Source organism: Gekko japonicus, unplaced genomic scaffold (genome assembly GCF_001447785.1).
Source record: "Gekko japonicus isolate JY-2015 unplaced genomic scaffold, Gekko_japonicus_V1.1 scaffold469, whole genome shotgun sequence".
Classification (NCBI taxonomy): domain Eukaryota; kingdom Metazoa; phylum Chordata; class Lepidosauria; order Squamata; family Gekkonidae; genus Gekko; species Gekko japonicus.
This window is the reverse complement of record NW_015173138.1, coordinates 88773-104994: the sequence shown is the minus strand read 5'-3', so window position 1 is coordinate 104994 and position 16222 is coordinate 88773. Positions and strand designations below refer to the sequence as shown.

General features: G+C 41.6%; 1 protein-coding gene across 4 annotated transcripts in view; it reads left to right on the top strand.

The window, feature by feature from the left end:
* UBR3 (ubiquitin protein ligase E3 component n-recognin 3 (putative)) overlaps window positions 1–16222 on the top strand; it is a 130140-nt gene that overhangs the window by 74299 nt on the left and 39619 nt on the right. For 2 of the 4 annotated variants that reach the window (XM_015422265.1, XM_015422263.1), the window contains 4 exons: window positions 638–771; window positions 6746–6856; window positions 8383–8583; window positions 9518–9654. In XM_015422265.1, the coding sequence (XP_015277751.1) occupies window positions 638–771; window positions 6746–6856; window positions 8383–8583; window positions 9518–9654 (583 nt within the window). Of the gene's footprint in view, window positions 1–637; window positions 772–6745; window positions 6857–8382; window positions 8596–9517; window positions 9655–16222 lie in introns of all 4 variants that reach the window. The other 2 variants (XM_015422264.1, XM_015422262.1) reach the window with 1 other exon arrangement.

Genomic DNA, 16222 nt, shown 5'->3' with positions numbered 1-16222 from the left:
AAGAAAATAAAAAGGTTTCAGTTTTGTTTTTGCATGTGGGTGGGTATTCTGTTTGTAATAATTGTTTGGATACACTATATTTTTAATATGCTAGTTGTGATAATTTCATGCCAAGTAAAAATGTCCATAGTCATATTTTATGTTCCTAAAGTAACAGAATGATTTTCAATCTGGAAAAGAAAAAAGAAGTGCTAATGTAGCATTTCCCCCCCCATTTTTCTGAAAAATTCCGTCTCCCCCTGAAAAAAAACCATTTTTTTCCCGAGCTTCAAAATTTCCGGAAATTTTACATCTCTCTATGCTCCCATTTCCAGGGAATATTTTTGGGGGAGTGGGAAAAAAATATATGTGATATCTGTTATTGCTCCTAAATCATGGCTGAATAATTGGAGGGAGGAGATAATCAGACGTTAAATTTTGTAATGAGAGTACAGATACCTAGTTAATGTAATATTTAGCAGTTTGCTAGCTCTTCTGAGAGCTCCCACAGTGCAGACTCTCTATTCAATTCTGTGACCAGTTTTGACTCAGCCAGCACCAAACATTTTATCTGATTTATGGATTTTTTAAGAAAAAGAACTACTAAAAATGCAGTTTCTTCTTCCTGCACGCTACTGATTCCCCCCCCCCCCTGCAGTTTTGGGGCAATGCAGTAATAGTGCTGAGCCTAAGAAGCTACCAACTTCAGAAAAGGAGCAGATTTACGCTCGGGATACGTGCGCAGCCGTCTATGAAGAACGACTTGCAACTTTACAAAAGTACTTTAAAGATGTAAGTATTCTATAGTGGGAAAGCATCCTTTCTCAATAAGAGAGTGGTGCTATTCTTATCTTACTGCATTTGCAGTTAAAAATGTTTTGGTCATATGCTTTCTTTTTGATAGGTAAGATTTTGTTAAGTTAAAATTGTAAATGTGCAAAGTATTTCGGTTAGTATTGCATAATGTTGCTTTCAGTATTCCATTGAAAGAGTTGTGGGTGGGCAGGTTACAGAAGGGATTGTAATTCTGTAGAAGTATTTCTGAAAACCCCTGTAGCTGGCTGTATACATTGTTTGCCTTCAGCTTGGTTCAACTCTTTCCTCAGCCATGATGTTTACTGGGTGGCCTTATTCAAGTATCTGTTTCTCAGCTGTAACACTCTGTTTGATAAATTGGTATGTCCATTATCCTGTGTGAAGTGCCTTTTCAGTTTTCAGGAAGCTAGGAAGTAAAACAATATAGATTTGTTCTGAATAACACACTGAAGGAGGGGGTGTCCAATTGCTGCTTTGTTAACATATTGATTATTTCTCATTTATATTGCTTGCTAAAAGAGGAGATGAAAATACCTTCTGAGAACTGTACAAAGAAATATCAGTTCCAGAAGCAAGACACATTCATCTCAGACGTGCTCCTTTATATTGTTTCTTTAGAAAGAATAGGAGGCCTTGAATATGGTCTTCCTCTAACAATCCCTGGCCCACTATTATATTGATGTTTCCCAATAACTAACCCTTCCCATACAACCAGAAGACTTTTTCATGTTTATGAAACTTTTGTAGTTGAATAGCATGAGATGCTTATCAGTAGAGGTTTTATAAAGTTCAGTATTAGGAAAAAAGGTTTTTGCTCAGTGTTAAGTTATTCTAAGTATTTAAACTTCAATACCACAAAATCGCAATTCAAATACTAGCTACCCCTGTTTGTCTGATTCTTCATGTTTTCATCCTGCAACCTATGAACCTAAGTAAAATTTAGCTCTTCTTCATCAGGATAGTTATGCAAAAAATGATGGACAATTGGATTTTCTTGTCTGAACTGATTGCAAATCAAAGGAAATTTGTTTATTGTATATACTTCCCATTTGTCAAAAATTTACAAACGGAGCTGTCTTTTGAGCATAGAGCTATAAAGTTTTGCTGTTTATTTACTGGCTTTATATTCCATTTGTTTCAGCTTCCAGAGTGGTGATACTGCATCATTTTAATTATTTCTAGTTGCTATTTCTGTGCTTCGAAGCTGTGAACCACACTTTGCATTCCAGAAAGTCTGAGGCTGCATTGGCACATCACTGGATAATGTGCTGTGGTTGCACTATAGCAGCCATTTGCAACTGGATTATTCTGTGTGGACAAGATAAACCAGTTGGCAGTACTGGCTATAGTGTAAAAACCATGCGGTATCCAATGATGTGTGGATGCTTCCCGTCTTTAGCTTTAGAGAAAGGTGTTCTTTGCCCATATTGCCAGCGTCCTTTCTGCCTTGGTTCTTGTTGTACGATTCAGGGGATTCAATGTGGGCACTTCAAAATTCAAGTCCAGTAGCACCTTAGAGACCAACAAAATTTTTGCAGGGTACAAGCTTTCAAGAGTCAAAGATGACTTTGTCAGATAAGAATAAGAAGGAAGATACAGGAGCTCTTGTATCCAGGTCAGAAAATGAGCGGGGTGTTACAAAGAAGGGGCAGTTGGAGTCAGGATACAGAGGTACAATACAGAACATAATCAACTTGACTGGAGCAAGGAGATGTGCATAAAGGTGGGAAATGCAGAAAATTATCATCAGTAATGAGATAATGTAGGCAGTTGTGTTTTTGCCATCACCGGTTCCTCAGAATGTTGCCAGTCTGTTTTTGTGTGGAACAGGAAATTAGAATCCATGAACTTTGAAACTCTTGGGTTGTGTTTTTTTTTAATCAGACCTTCATTTAATAAGGTCATGTACTTTGTTTTGTGTCCTTGTAATTCTCAATTTTAAAGTAAACTCAGACATATTCTTCACTAGTATAATTTTGTCTTGGTTTGTCAGAGTACCATGATACTGTCTTTATTGTGACACTGTCTTTATTGTAAAAAATGGATACATAGTTTCCTAAAACTGCACATTTTGGCAGAAATCTGTGAGTTGGGTTCCTCTGACCTCAGAAGAGCACATCGGGTCTGTCAGAGGAAAGCAGCTCAGCTGGAATTTAAGTACAGCCTGCTGGATTAGGCCAGTCCATCTGGGTCAGCATACTTTTTCACATAGTGGCCAACCGGTTGCCCTGGAGGGCCAAACAAAAAGTGCATAGAAGCCAAGGCCTTTTCTTGCTGCTTCCTCCCTACACTCGTATTTCAGAAGGTTGCTGCCTCTGTATATGAAGGTTCCCTTCAGCCACAATGGCTACCAGCCATTGATAGACCACTATGAATCTGTCTAATCCCCTTTTAAAACTATCTATGGTTATGGACACCATTCAATCCACTGCCAGTGAACTCCCAAGATTAATTTTCATCGAGTAGTGAAGTATTTCCTTTTTTCTATCCTGAACCTATTTCCCAACAATTTCATTGGGTGCCCTGGAGTTCTTGTACTATGGTGGAGGGAGAAAAGGCTCCCTCTGTTCTCTTTCTCCATCCTATACATATTTTTAAAAAATCTCTAGTGGAACAGATTTGTCAGATCCATAGATAACACTAGGTCTTTCTGAACAGCAGTCTCTTGTGCAGCTGGAATCTTTCATCCTTGGGGAACTAGATTAATATTTCATACAAATGGAGTGTTTCTGTTTTAAGTTTGAAAGTTCCTGGCCCAATGCAGATATTAGTTAGATCAACGGTTTCTGCTTTCTTTTTAGCTTTCTCGACCATTACTGTGCTAAAATGGTCACAGCAGGGAAGGTTTAATCCTTAAATTTCTATCAGCATACAAAAAGCACCCTCTCTTAACCCCCTGAATAGTTTGTGCAGCTGAGCTAAGCAATAAAAATCCTGTTGTTGATCAGCTGTCCCCTCAGCAGTAGGTGTTCTTACCGTAGTGGCAATTAGCTTTAAAGGCAGCATTTAAGTTGTAAAAATTGTCTTGCAAAGTACCAGATGGAGCCTGTATACTTTGCTGAAAGAGAAGCATCAATTCTGTTTTGAAAATGGCCTACATAGTTGTCCGCCATAGAAAGGCGCTCCAGGCTTATTTCAGTGTTATTAGCTGGAAGACAAAGGTTTGTGGTTGTATTTGGTTTATTTGAAGGTTTCAGTGAGAAAACATGAGCTATGACTCAAGCAGCAAAGAGCAAGAAGCAAAGCTTCCTAGGGGCAGGGGTAGCTGGACCCATGCTAGGCAAGTTCTATTTCTTCTGTAGATCAGAGGCATGGAAGTCAGAAAGCCCGGTATTTCAGAGAGCTAGACTTCTGGTCTCTAGAGAAATAACAATAGTTGTGTGCCATCAAGTCACAATTAACTCATAGTGACCCCAGGGCTGTGGGGTTTTCAAGGCTGGAGATGAGCACAGGTGGTTTGCCATTGCCTGCCTCTGCATAGCAATTCCAGACTTCCTTGGTGGTCTCCCATCCAAGGACTAACCACGGCCAACCCTATGTAGTTTCTATGCTCTGACGAGGCTAAGCTAGGCTAGGCTATCATGGTGCTCTACAGAAAGCTGGTCTCAAGCCTTCTTTTTTCCTTTTAAAAAACTAAAGGTTGAGAAAGAGGGTGCACAGCTTCCATCTGTCTACCCCCCACCCTCGATAGCCAACATAGGCTCCGGTCACACGGCAAAGTTGCCGCGGGAGAGGCACAGAAGGTGGGCAGATTATCCAGGCGCGATCACACCCTAACATCTGGGAAGTGGAGCCTTAGCTGAGCTAAGCAATAAAAATCCTGTTGTTGATCAGCTGTCCCCTCAGCAGTAGCTGTTCTTACCGTAGTGGCAATTAGCTTTAAAGGCAACATTTAAATTGTAAAAATTGTCTTGCAAAGTACCAGATGGAGCCTGTATACTTTGCTGAAAGAGGCTCCGGTCACACGGCAAAGTTGCCGCGGGAGAGGCACAGAAGGTGGGTGGATTATCCAGGCGCGATCACACCCTAACATCTGGGAAGTGGAGCACACCTGTGGCTTACCGTAAGTCACGCCTCCCACCCCGCGATATCCGGCCCGTGTGCCATAGTATGGTAAACCTGGAGGGGTCAGGTGGTCTTGTCCTCCTACAGGGAGAACTGACACTCTTAAATTCAGGAACTTCAGCTAGCTGGAAGGCTGTGGGGCAAGTTCTACTTTTTCCCTTCTGCACTGGAGCCACATACCTGGTACCAGAGTAAACAAAAGCCAGCAGGGGTGGGGTGGGGAGGAGAGCAGACCAGCTGTCCTGTCTTGTTTTTTCAGGGCACCTGCATGGTGATTTGATTAAAGGCTTCTTTTGGCACACTTAATTTTTTTTTGAGCACTTGTGCAATTAGCTGAAAAGTGGAGCAAGAGGGCAGGGGGAGAAGACAGTGTAGTGACTGGCCTAAATAGCTGGCCAGTCATGGATAAAATTACAGACTCTATAACGTTGTCAGATGATTCCAACTCAGATTCCAGAATAATGGTCAAATGGCTCCCTTTTAGTGCGTATATCCTAGGTAAAGCACCACATATTTTGCATACTATGCCGAGTAAATATGAGAATATACTTACCTTCTTATAATGTATTGGTTTTTGAATGTTTAATGATAAGCTTTTCCATTGTGCGAATATTATCAGCAATGGTTGCCTAAAGTTTTGATTGTTGTAAGTTTTGTTTTTTATGTTTTGAAAAGTTGGAAAAAATGATTATTGTTCACTTTTGTAAGGTTATATAATTGAAAATTAATAAAAATAATAATAAAAAAACAGAGCTGGCCAGTCAGTGTTGTCCAAATCCAGCTCCTCTTCAGACAGAGAAGAAAAACTTTCCCCAAGTGTGTGTTTCAACTGCAGGGAACATAGGCCCAGAGTTAGTGAGTAGCTGGACCTGAAGACCCTTACCTGCGTGGTGAAGCTTCTGAGCAGAGGAGGAGACATTGACTCACAGGGCACTATTGATGCCACAGAGTTACTTCTCCAGGGGATCCCACATCCTTTCTATCCAGGCAACAACCGCTCCCTGTCTGGGCATCACTCCACCATGACATGTTCCCTGGTTCCTTTGGCCGGGATTCGGGATTTCAAGCACAAAGGCCATTCAGCTCTTTTTCTTGCAGACTGGAGGAGCAAGAGCTTTCTCTAAGGTTCCGGAAAAATTCGACCCACAGTTGCGCGATCACACAGTCCTTGGAAGCTGCGTGCACAGCCCGCCACTGCGTGATCAGACGCAACTGCGGGTGAATCAGGGTGGGGTTTTTTTTGCTGTTTCTTTCTGATGCGCTTAAACGAGGAATCAATGAATCACATCTCTGCACTGAGGGCTCCCTATGGAGTTTGTGATGATGCGCATACTGAGAGGGGGGGGGAACCACGGCACAGAGTCAGGATGGCCTGATCAGACCATCCCGACGCCATGAGAGCATGCTGGAGCGATCAGACAGGGGAAAGTCCATCCGTGGCCCGTCACAACCCATTTACTACCGAATTTCCCCCAGTGTCTTTTAACTCTGCTTCTGCGGCGGAGCAGAACGGGTTGCCAACGGCTGCAGGGCACTTCCCAGATGTTGTCTGATCGCGCCCTTTAAATCTGCCCGGCATTCGCGCCTGTGGCGGGTCTAATTGTACATATGATCGCAGCCTAGCTGTTACTATATTAAGAGACTCAAAGTACTTGGAGTACATATGCATCTTGCTGCTGTATTTTCCATCAAGAACCTGCTTTGTAGTTGTATCTGTTCTAGAAACTATTTCTTAGAGTGGGCAATGACAACTTATACCATTATTCAAGACTTGTGTCAATGATTTCGAGGGTATGGACATCATTCTTGCGTTTTTAAATAGTGGTGTTCATGTTGAAAACAAATAAACTCTTAAATCTTATATGTTTGTTGTGTCTTTTTAAAGAGTTCCTGTCTGCAGTCAGTATCAATTGGCTGGGAAGGAGGTGTGTATGTACAAACCTGTGGACATACATTGCACATAGATTGTCATAAATCCTATATGGAATCATTACGGGTAAGTCAAAACAAACATTTTCAGTCATTGACTTTTAACAGTTTAAATTACTGTGGATTTTTGCTGTTGACAATTGGTAAAATCGCAGTAGTTCTGCATTTATTAAGTGCCGATATGCTTCTGCATTTATAAACAAGGATTTTTATAATGCAGGGCCTAAAATCCATCTTTGTATATGTGTGGTCGTGCTGCTACGATTATAATATGGTCCAGACTGAAAATTCAGAGCTGAACTTTTTAATTCAGTTTTCAGTTCTGTTTCAGCCTGAGTTAAGCTTTGCCAGTATCACAGCCCTTTGTCCGCTTTTGTAATGTATGGAGAGTTTCTACGTTGTGTTCAGTAACACTTTTATTTAAGTGGCCGGTTTGATATGCTGGACGAAGAAGAAGAGTAGGTTTTTATACCCTGTGATTCTCTACCTTAAGAACATAAGAGATGCCAATGTTGGATCAGGCCAAAGGCCCATCCAGTCCAACACTCTGTATCACACAGTGGACAGAAATACCAGTGCCATCAGGAGGTCCACCAGTGGGGCCTTAAGGAGTCTCAAAGCGGCTACAATTGCCTTTCCCTTCCCTTCCCCACAGCAGGCACCTTGTGAGGTAGGTGGGGCTGAGAGAGTTCTGAGAGAGAACTGCGACTGACCCGACGTCACCCAGCAGGCTTCATGTGGAGGAGTGGGGAATCAAACCCGGTTCTCCCAGATTAGAGTCTGCCGCTCTTAACCACTGTACCACACTGGCTCTCTAGTAGCTGTCACACCCTTCCCAACAACTACTTTGCTCTCTTTGTCCTGAAATTGCACTTTTTGAAGAATAGGGTGGGGCTGTATAAAAAGTAATTATTGCCATGGGAGAAGGAGAAGGAAATGCAGTCAAGGAGAAACCAATTCCCGCAGCCTCACGCCAGTATTCTTGAAGCACCAGTGTGCACATTTGCTGCCATAATTTGGGGAGGCTGGTTAGAGATTACAAGCAGTTTAAGCAGTTCTTCAGGATGGTCATTGGTGCCTTCTGAGATAGGTGAGGTAGGTTAGGCTGAGAGTGTGTTACTGGCCCAAGGTCACTGAGCAATAGGGTTGCCAGCTCCAGGTAGGGAAATACCTGGAGATTTGGGAGGTGGAGCCTAAGGAGGGTGGGATTTGGGGATGGGGGACTTCAGTGCCATGGAATCCACCTTCTATAGCAGCCATTTGGTCTAGGTGAACTGATCTCTGCCACCTGGAGATCAGATGCAATAGTGGGAAATCTCCAGCCACCACCAGGAGGCTGGTAACCCTACCCGGCAAGCTTCCATGACAGACTGGGGAATTGTCCCACATCCTAGTTCAACACTCTCAGCCCTACTCCATGATGGCTCTTAGGGTTGCTTCCTCAAAATTTAAGCTTGTATTCAATCTTTGTTACTCGAATAACATCACCCTTGCTTGTAGCTGATCTTTCTGACCCCGTGCTCTCTTTGGAATGCTAAAGATGACAGTTGCTTATCCTTTTCAGAAATTCAGTTGCGTCTTTCTTTCTTTTAGAATGATCAGGTCCTCCAGGGATTTTCGGTGGACAAAGGAGAATTTACTTGTCCTTTATGCAGGCAGTTTGCTAACAGCGTCCTCCCATGTTATCCTGGCAACAATGTGGAGCGAAACCTTTGGCAGTGTCACAGTAACAAGAATATGCAAGATCTCATAAAGGAGGTGGAAGAGCTTCAAGAGCAGCTGGGAACTTTCCCAGTAAGCATCAGTGTAAGGCAGAAAGATCCTTGTTAATTTGCCTCCACCTTTCAACTCCCTTCTTCCTCTCTCTACCTCCTCTGCATGACTCATTTACCTTTTGTAAAATTCACAAGCTGGATGTTCTCTTCCATTTCTCTATTTAAGAGCTTAAATGTTAAAATATTGCTTCTAAATTCTATTACATTACCATTGAAGTAGGCGATGACATTGTGACATTTTTGCTCCCAGATTTTCAGCCTATGCGTTGGTCATCAAATTGGTATTTCAGGTTCTTGCTTTAGGCAGAACTGAACTGTATTACTTGGAACACTTGATTTCTGTACAGTACAATGCATTGATCTCTCATAACTGGGAGCCCTTTAAAATGTGTCAGTCAAAAGAACATTTAAAGGTGTAAACTATATATTTTATTAGGATTTATATGTGTAGGTTTGCATTTAGAAGTTTTTATAGAGATGTTCAGAAAGATGTCGTTAACATTATATGTGCTTTACCATGCTGTCCTAACCAGGGTTATACCTTTCTAAGCTACATTGACTTCAGTGGACAGAGGGGTATAACTTTTCCTAGGACAGCACTGTTAGAATTCTTTAGCCTTAGCAATCACCAGTCTGCTCTGGGGTGTGTTAGAAGAGAATTTTCCATGGCGAAAGATTAGTGGGTTCAGTGCTGGTTTCTTTGTTGAATAATTGCAACAAATGGCCATCTGAATTATATGAAGAATCATACCTGTTAGGAGGACTGTCTCCAACTCTGTATTGGCTTGGATGCCATTTCATTGTATACTATTTCAGATTCTAGTGCATGTAACTATTATATCATAAATAAAAGCCGTTCTTATTTTTCCTGATTTATTATGCAGTCTTTGATCTAGATAAACCAGCCATTTATGTCACCTTTTCCTCTCTTTTTTCCAAATATATACGTACAGTCAGAAACCAACTTAAGCAAGGAAATGGAGTCTGTGATGAAGGATATCAAAAGCACTACCCAGAAAAAATACACTGACTACAGCAAGACTCCTGGATCACCAGACAATGATTTTCTTTTCATGTATTCTGTAGCCAGGTAGGTTAAGATGCCTGTTTTCACATATCCTTCCTGTCTGACACTTCCTCATCCCCCTTTTGTTCAAATTATTTGAATAGTTGCTCCCCCCCCCCCGTATCTTGGCACCATTTTCTTTATTAGTTCAGTTCTGAGAAATTAGGTGTTATGCATAGAGCTAGAATCCTGCCTTTCTTGGAGATCTATACCTTTATGGATACACCAATAAATATTTCTGTGTGTGGACCCTACATCTAAGGGAGTATTTCCCGTGGAGTACTCAGGGACTGAGCTGTCTCTAGATTGAAATGAAAAAGAATGCTTTTCTGAGCCTGAATGCTCAGGGTTTGAATCAGAGCTCTTGTACGTGCAAAGTACTGCTGAATTGTTTTGCACAGGTGTAATCCATATTCCATTTGAGTTAATCGTGAATACTCACATTTATGTACATGAACTTGAATTTCATTTGGCTTAAATGTTAGTGTATTTTCACTGACTGAAGCAATGAATGTTTGGTTCCAGATTCTATTTTTAGTCTCTTTCTGTTTTTCTTCCTTTTGAAGCTAAGGCAAAACAAAAACAAGTTCCTTGCAAGCCTAGATTAGCCATGAAGTACAAATTTGTTTGTTCATTTGGTGATTCTAGGCATCAGAAATGCTTAAAAATAAGCATTCAAACATTTTAATGCAGCCATTCCACCTATATAGGGTCCCCAAAGCTGTGTTTCTATGTATATGCGTGCATACAAAATGGAGAAATTTGGGTACCTGAGGTTCTACAAAGGTAGCATAGAAGGGAGTGCTTCTGTAGTTAGTTAGTCCTGTAAATTTCCATGTCATGTATTCTAATAGTAAAGTCAGCCAAAACAGAGGATACTTAAATCCAGTGACTGGAGCTGTGAATGGACAAGACAGATCTTTCTACAACCCCCCCCCCCCAAATGCCCCAGATTTACTGAAAAATCTGAAAGAAAAAAAAAGCATTGGGGGAGGGTTTAAAAAAAAACCTGGAACACCTGTAACTTTAAATGGATTCCATCAGTGGCTGTTGCTAGGCAACCACAGCATTCTAGACTTGGTTTCTATGAGTAAAAGGGAGGGGGCAGGGGAGGGAGGATTCTTTGGAGCCAGGCCTGGTAGCAACAACTCGGTGCCTTGATACCACCCTACTTGCATGATTCACCTAGGCCTGTCTGCTTGCTAATGTTCAACAGCAGCCACCCTATGAAAGCCACTCTGGTGTAGTGGTTAGAGCTTCAGAGTAGGGTCTGAGGCCCAAGTTTGATTCCCCCTCTTTATGTGGAAGCTCACTGAGTGTTTTTGGGCCAGTCACATACTTTTAACCTAACATACCTCACAGGGTTGTTGTGATGATAAAAAGGAGAAGAGGAGAATAATTGAAGCTTTGGTTCCCAATGTGGAAAAGGCAAGTGTATAAATGAAGAAGATCAATAATAAATATAGCTGAAGATGGGAGACAGATAAAAGGGAGGTTGGTGAATGACTGAGAAGGAGACAGTGAGGTAGGGAAAAGGGAAGAGGGTATGCAGGTTGCCAGAAGGAGGTGAAAAGGAAATAATGTGGGGGGAGGAATACAGAGGAAAGTGATGTGCCCCTGCTAAAGTCCTTGAGGGTTCCATACCATGCAAGTGGACCTGGCTGTTTTCCTAGGTAGAGGCTGCTGGTAGGGGGAGCTGAAGACAGGGGAGAAGATAAAAGTTGATTGGCTGTTGGGTGGGAAGGAGAGAAGGAGGCAGGAAAAGGTGAGAGGCTATAGGAGCTTTCAGGGAAAGGAAAGTGGAAATAGTGGGGGAGGGAGAAATGAGATGCCCCCTGCAAGTCCTTTCGGATTCCAACTTGTACTGCTTAAAGGAGTAGTTCTCAGACCCAACAGAGGGTTGCTACTCTCTTGCAGGAGGGTCATGAGACCAGGAGGGAGGAGGTGGAAACAGGTAAGCTGGGAGGCGGCTCTGGGAGGCTCGATGACAAATTTGGGTTTGCCACTGAGTAATGTGTGAAATGTCTAAGAAATAGAGCTCAATAATACTAATTACTTATAAATACTTGAAAAATGAAAAATGAAATATAATCTTGTCCAGTGATAATGTGGTGAGATTCTTGAGTTTTACGTTGATGAGAAAGAAAGTAGCCTGGAGTTCATTCTGCAAGGAGGTTCCAAAAAAATAAAGCAAGTTTAGAAGGTAGTTCCTACTTCAGACAGTTCAAGAATTTGTGGCTTAAAGTATTAGAGGCACCACTCACGGTGACCTGTATCCAACAAAGATCAGCAGAAAGCATGCAGAGTTTTCCCACTTGACTCTGTTTCGGCAGCCTTTTTCTTTCCCAAGAATGAGCTTTCTGGGAGTTGGAAGGGACTGAAAGAGCAAGAATGAAAGTAGGCAAATCATGTTCTGTGACACTGCCAGTATATTTTGTATTGAGTTGTAGGTACAACCAGTGCTCCCTCTAAGCTGTGGAGTCTTATGAGCAAAGATCCTACTTTGTGAGCTACTGGCATTAAAGTTGTGAGCGAGCGATTTGGTTACTGCATAAATTAGTTTGCTCTTGAGCCATCCTTCCTGAGCTAAGACAGAAATGTGTGAGCCGGAGGCTAAAAAACTGTGCTAACTCACACTAACTCAACTGAGAGGGAGCACTGGATAAAACACATATATGTACTGCACCAGTTTAGAAGGGCTGTATGTATCCACAGAATATCTTATATGAAGCAGCCTAGTTTCTTATTCATATCAGTTCTCTCTTGTACGTCTCCATTGTGTTCATATACCAAGGCTGATGCTATGTTATCTGGAGGCTGCGTGGTTCTTTCTGCAGGGGGCATTTCCCTGTTGTGCTCACAGTACCATTGCGAATTAAGAGGAATTCACAGCAGCAGTGAAGGCTCTGCTGGGTGTGGTATCCCCTTGTGCCCTCCATTTCCTTTGCTTTGCAGCCGGAGTGCTTTTTGCCAGTCTTTTTTAAAAATTTGTTTTGTTTTAATTGGCAGCAAGTTTATTTTTTAAGTCAGTAAAAAGTGTGATGGTGGCAGGGGGTGGGGGTATGGAGTGGCAGGTGCACAGGGAAATGGCAGTGAATATGGGAATCCACACCTGCCTGTGCCAAGATTGTGCCAATGCAGATGTGAGAAAAGCAGCATGGAAGCAGGGGGGGGGGAGAGACCTCAGGGTGAATGGCTGCACAACAATGTCATGGGGAAGCCTACCAAAAAGGACAAAAAAGAAAAAAGGGGGGAAAAACTGAACCTAAACCTAGAATTCAGAACCTAAAAAGGTTAGTCAGGAATAGAAGAGGGCCAACTCTAAAAATCTAATCATAAAATATACAAAAATATATATGTGTGTTTATTCAACATAAATTAAAATAACAAACAAGGGCCCATTCATACCTCATATAAAACTATAAAAACATACAAGGGCTAATAAGATAAACCTAATAAGATAGACCTAACGCGTTTCGGCCTTTACAGGCCTTCCTCAGAGGTCTAATACATACAGAACATATTGGCTGATGTGCAAAAATACATACAATTCTACATATACAAAATATGGAATAAAGAACAGAAATCAATTGTTCCAAAGTTTAACCACTGGGCAAGGAAAAGAAATACAGAAATACAAATGAAGCCTCCAGTGAAATCACATGTCCAGTGGTACTTCTCTCTGGTCAACTGTATATTCATCGAAGGTTGTACAGCCAAATGTTCCAAATAAAATGTTCCTTAGGTTAAAAGCTGAAACGCGTTAGGTCTATCTTATTAGGTCTATCTTATTAGCCCTTGTATGTTTTTATAGTTTTATATGAGGTATGAATGGGCCCTTGTTTGTTAATTTATGTTGAATAAACACGCATATATATTTTTGTATATTTTATGATTAGATTTTTAGAGTTGGCCCTCTTCTATTCCTGACTAACCTTTTTAGGTTCTGAAATGTGGAAGCCTACCTCCATCCAATGTTGCAGTAGTTGCGGGGTGTGTGTGTATGTGGAATAAAACTTCCATGTGAAAGCAGCCATAGAGAGGCAGATGATGGATTCCACCCTGCAGATCTAGTTGGCTGTTTGGCTGATCAGGGAGCCTTCAGATCTCACAGTGTCTTGTGTTCAGGGAAGGCTTTCTGCACCGGGAGAAAATAAAAGGGCTGCACCAGTCACGAGGGGATAAAAAATAAGGCCAATACCGATGGTGTAAAATAAGGTAAAAATATATTTCATTCCCAAAATTCCTTATGCATTTCACCAACAGGCCTTGTCAGGGGATTCTGTTAATATATAATATGCAATTGCATATTAAGTTAAATTGACTTTTTTGAAATGATAAGGAATTTGTAAAAAAAATGGTACTCAATTTTGAGCAGATGTTCATTGGACCTTATGATCCTCATCACTGAAACATCTAACCAGACTGTCGCCAAATTGGAATCAACCACTGATAATAAAATATCAGGTTTTTAAGGAGGAATTATAAGAATTTAAATTCAAAACATTCCAACAGGATAAAAGGGATTATAAATACAACAGAGTTTATCCATGGATGTTTAAAAGACCACGTAACTCTACAAGGAAGGTATCCTTTGCTGACTCTTCACACCCTCCAGATGAACAATACAGTTCCACTGCCATAGAGGATAACAACACTACTGGAGAGGAGGACAGTAGTTCCAACAAATCCACCTCTTCAACATCTTTTTTGTAAGAGGATGCGCAGCCCCAGGCCATACAAAGTATACTATCAAGCAAAAGAAAAAAAACAGCATCAAGAGAAGACACATTACCAGCCAAAGTTGAGATGGAGATGTTAGCTTAAACTTATGTGACCAAACCCTTACAGAACAAGAACTACAGGTCTTTAATAAAGGCTTAATTTACATGCCAACTCCACATTATGACCCAGGGTTCTCACAGATGGGCATTTTCAAACTTACTAGAACCTTGAGATTAAGATACTTTTTTCAAGGACAGTGTACAACAAGGTAACTCAAAGTGCATTCCCCTTTGTACTGTATCATATTTTATACCGCCATCTCCTATACAAGTGTTTGACGAAAGGGTTATGAGTGATTTACAAAAATTGGAATGTGATTTAAAATCTAGATGGGTAAATGGGAATAACCAAGAGAGGCTGGCATTAAATAAACTATCTAGGGACCCTAACATTGTAAATAAGCAGATAAGGGTGGGACTATTGTTGTTCAAAATAGGGAGAAAGTGCTGCTGTTAGTGGAATGCATCCACAAGATCCGGCACAGTGTCTGCAGTAGTTCATTTCTCCACAATCAGTCCTGAAAAAAGATTCTAGGAGTCGATGCAGCTTCCTATCATTAGTAGTTCATTTCCTGGTTTCTCCACAGTCATGAGGTGTACCGCCTTCCTGTATACCCTTCATCTGCCCTTCATCTGGGCTGTTGGCCCCTGCCCTCGATCATCAGAACCTGTTTAGATTTAGTTTGCACCTGCCTGGTCACCCCTGATGCTGTGATAATGCTTCTGTCAACTTCTTTTGGTGTGGAGGTTCCTCCCCTGACATTGCACATCATCAGCTGCTTTTCAAGTTGATTAAAATATCTCAAGGCACCCCCCCCCCCTTACCACATTTTTCTGCATAGTGCGTTGGAGCTTATGGATGTTTCAAGAGGAGGGCTAGTAACCTTTTCTTTGAACTTCAAGCATCCATTGCACTGTGAAGCTATGCAGAGGAACACTGACTTTCCCCCCTACATTGATGAATAACTTTTTTATTTGACCTTTATAAGAATATTAGGAATTTAAGTCAGCTGGAAAATACGTGCAGTCCTCAAACCTGTTGCTTAGTCATATAAACTTTCTTTTGGCCTTAAATAAGAGGTTCCACAACTGTATCACAGCATCACAGTGCTACTGAACTCCTAAAGGCCTTGTAGTCGGACCCTCTGAAGAAACGCAGAACGTGTTGTACCACAACCCTGACCAATGTTACAGTGGGAATGCTCTGAAATAACTTTTAAGAGGAGTGCTAATTTTGTGCAATAGCACCCCAAGATTATACCGTAAAGCATGTGAAATCATTACTAGTAAAAGCTAGGTCCCAAAGAGTTGGCCTATTCATGCCTCAGGGACTTGTGCTGACTCAGACTTTAAAAATTCTAGCTTGCTTTTGACTCTCCAGGCAGTTCGGGGTCAGCTCCAAGTTTCTGGAGTTCTGCAGGGAGGTACCTTTACCTGTTGTAGTCCCCCCCACCCACTTTTTACTTATTTATTTAAATGTTTGAATGCTGCCTTTCTGCCCAGATAGACCCCTCAAAGTAGTGAACAATTAAAAAGATATATATAAAATCAGCAATTTAAAAAAATAAGGAGGAGGGTTAGTTAAGGTATGCTAGACAAAAAAGAAAAACCTTCATCCACTGGTACAAGGCAGTTATCTAGGAGGAAAGATGAATCTCCCTAGGGAGAGAATTTCGGTGCCACAACCAAGAAGGCCCTTTCTTAGGTGCCTCCCGTATCGCCTCAGATGATGGGGGCACTGGAAGCAGGGCCCCTGTAGATGTCCGTAAAAGTCGGGCAGGTTTGTATGGGAGTAGGCAGCTGGGGTG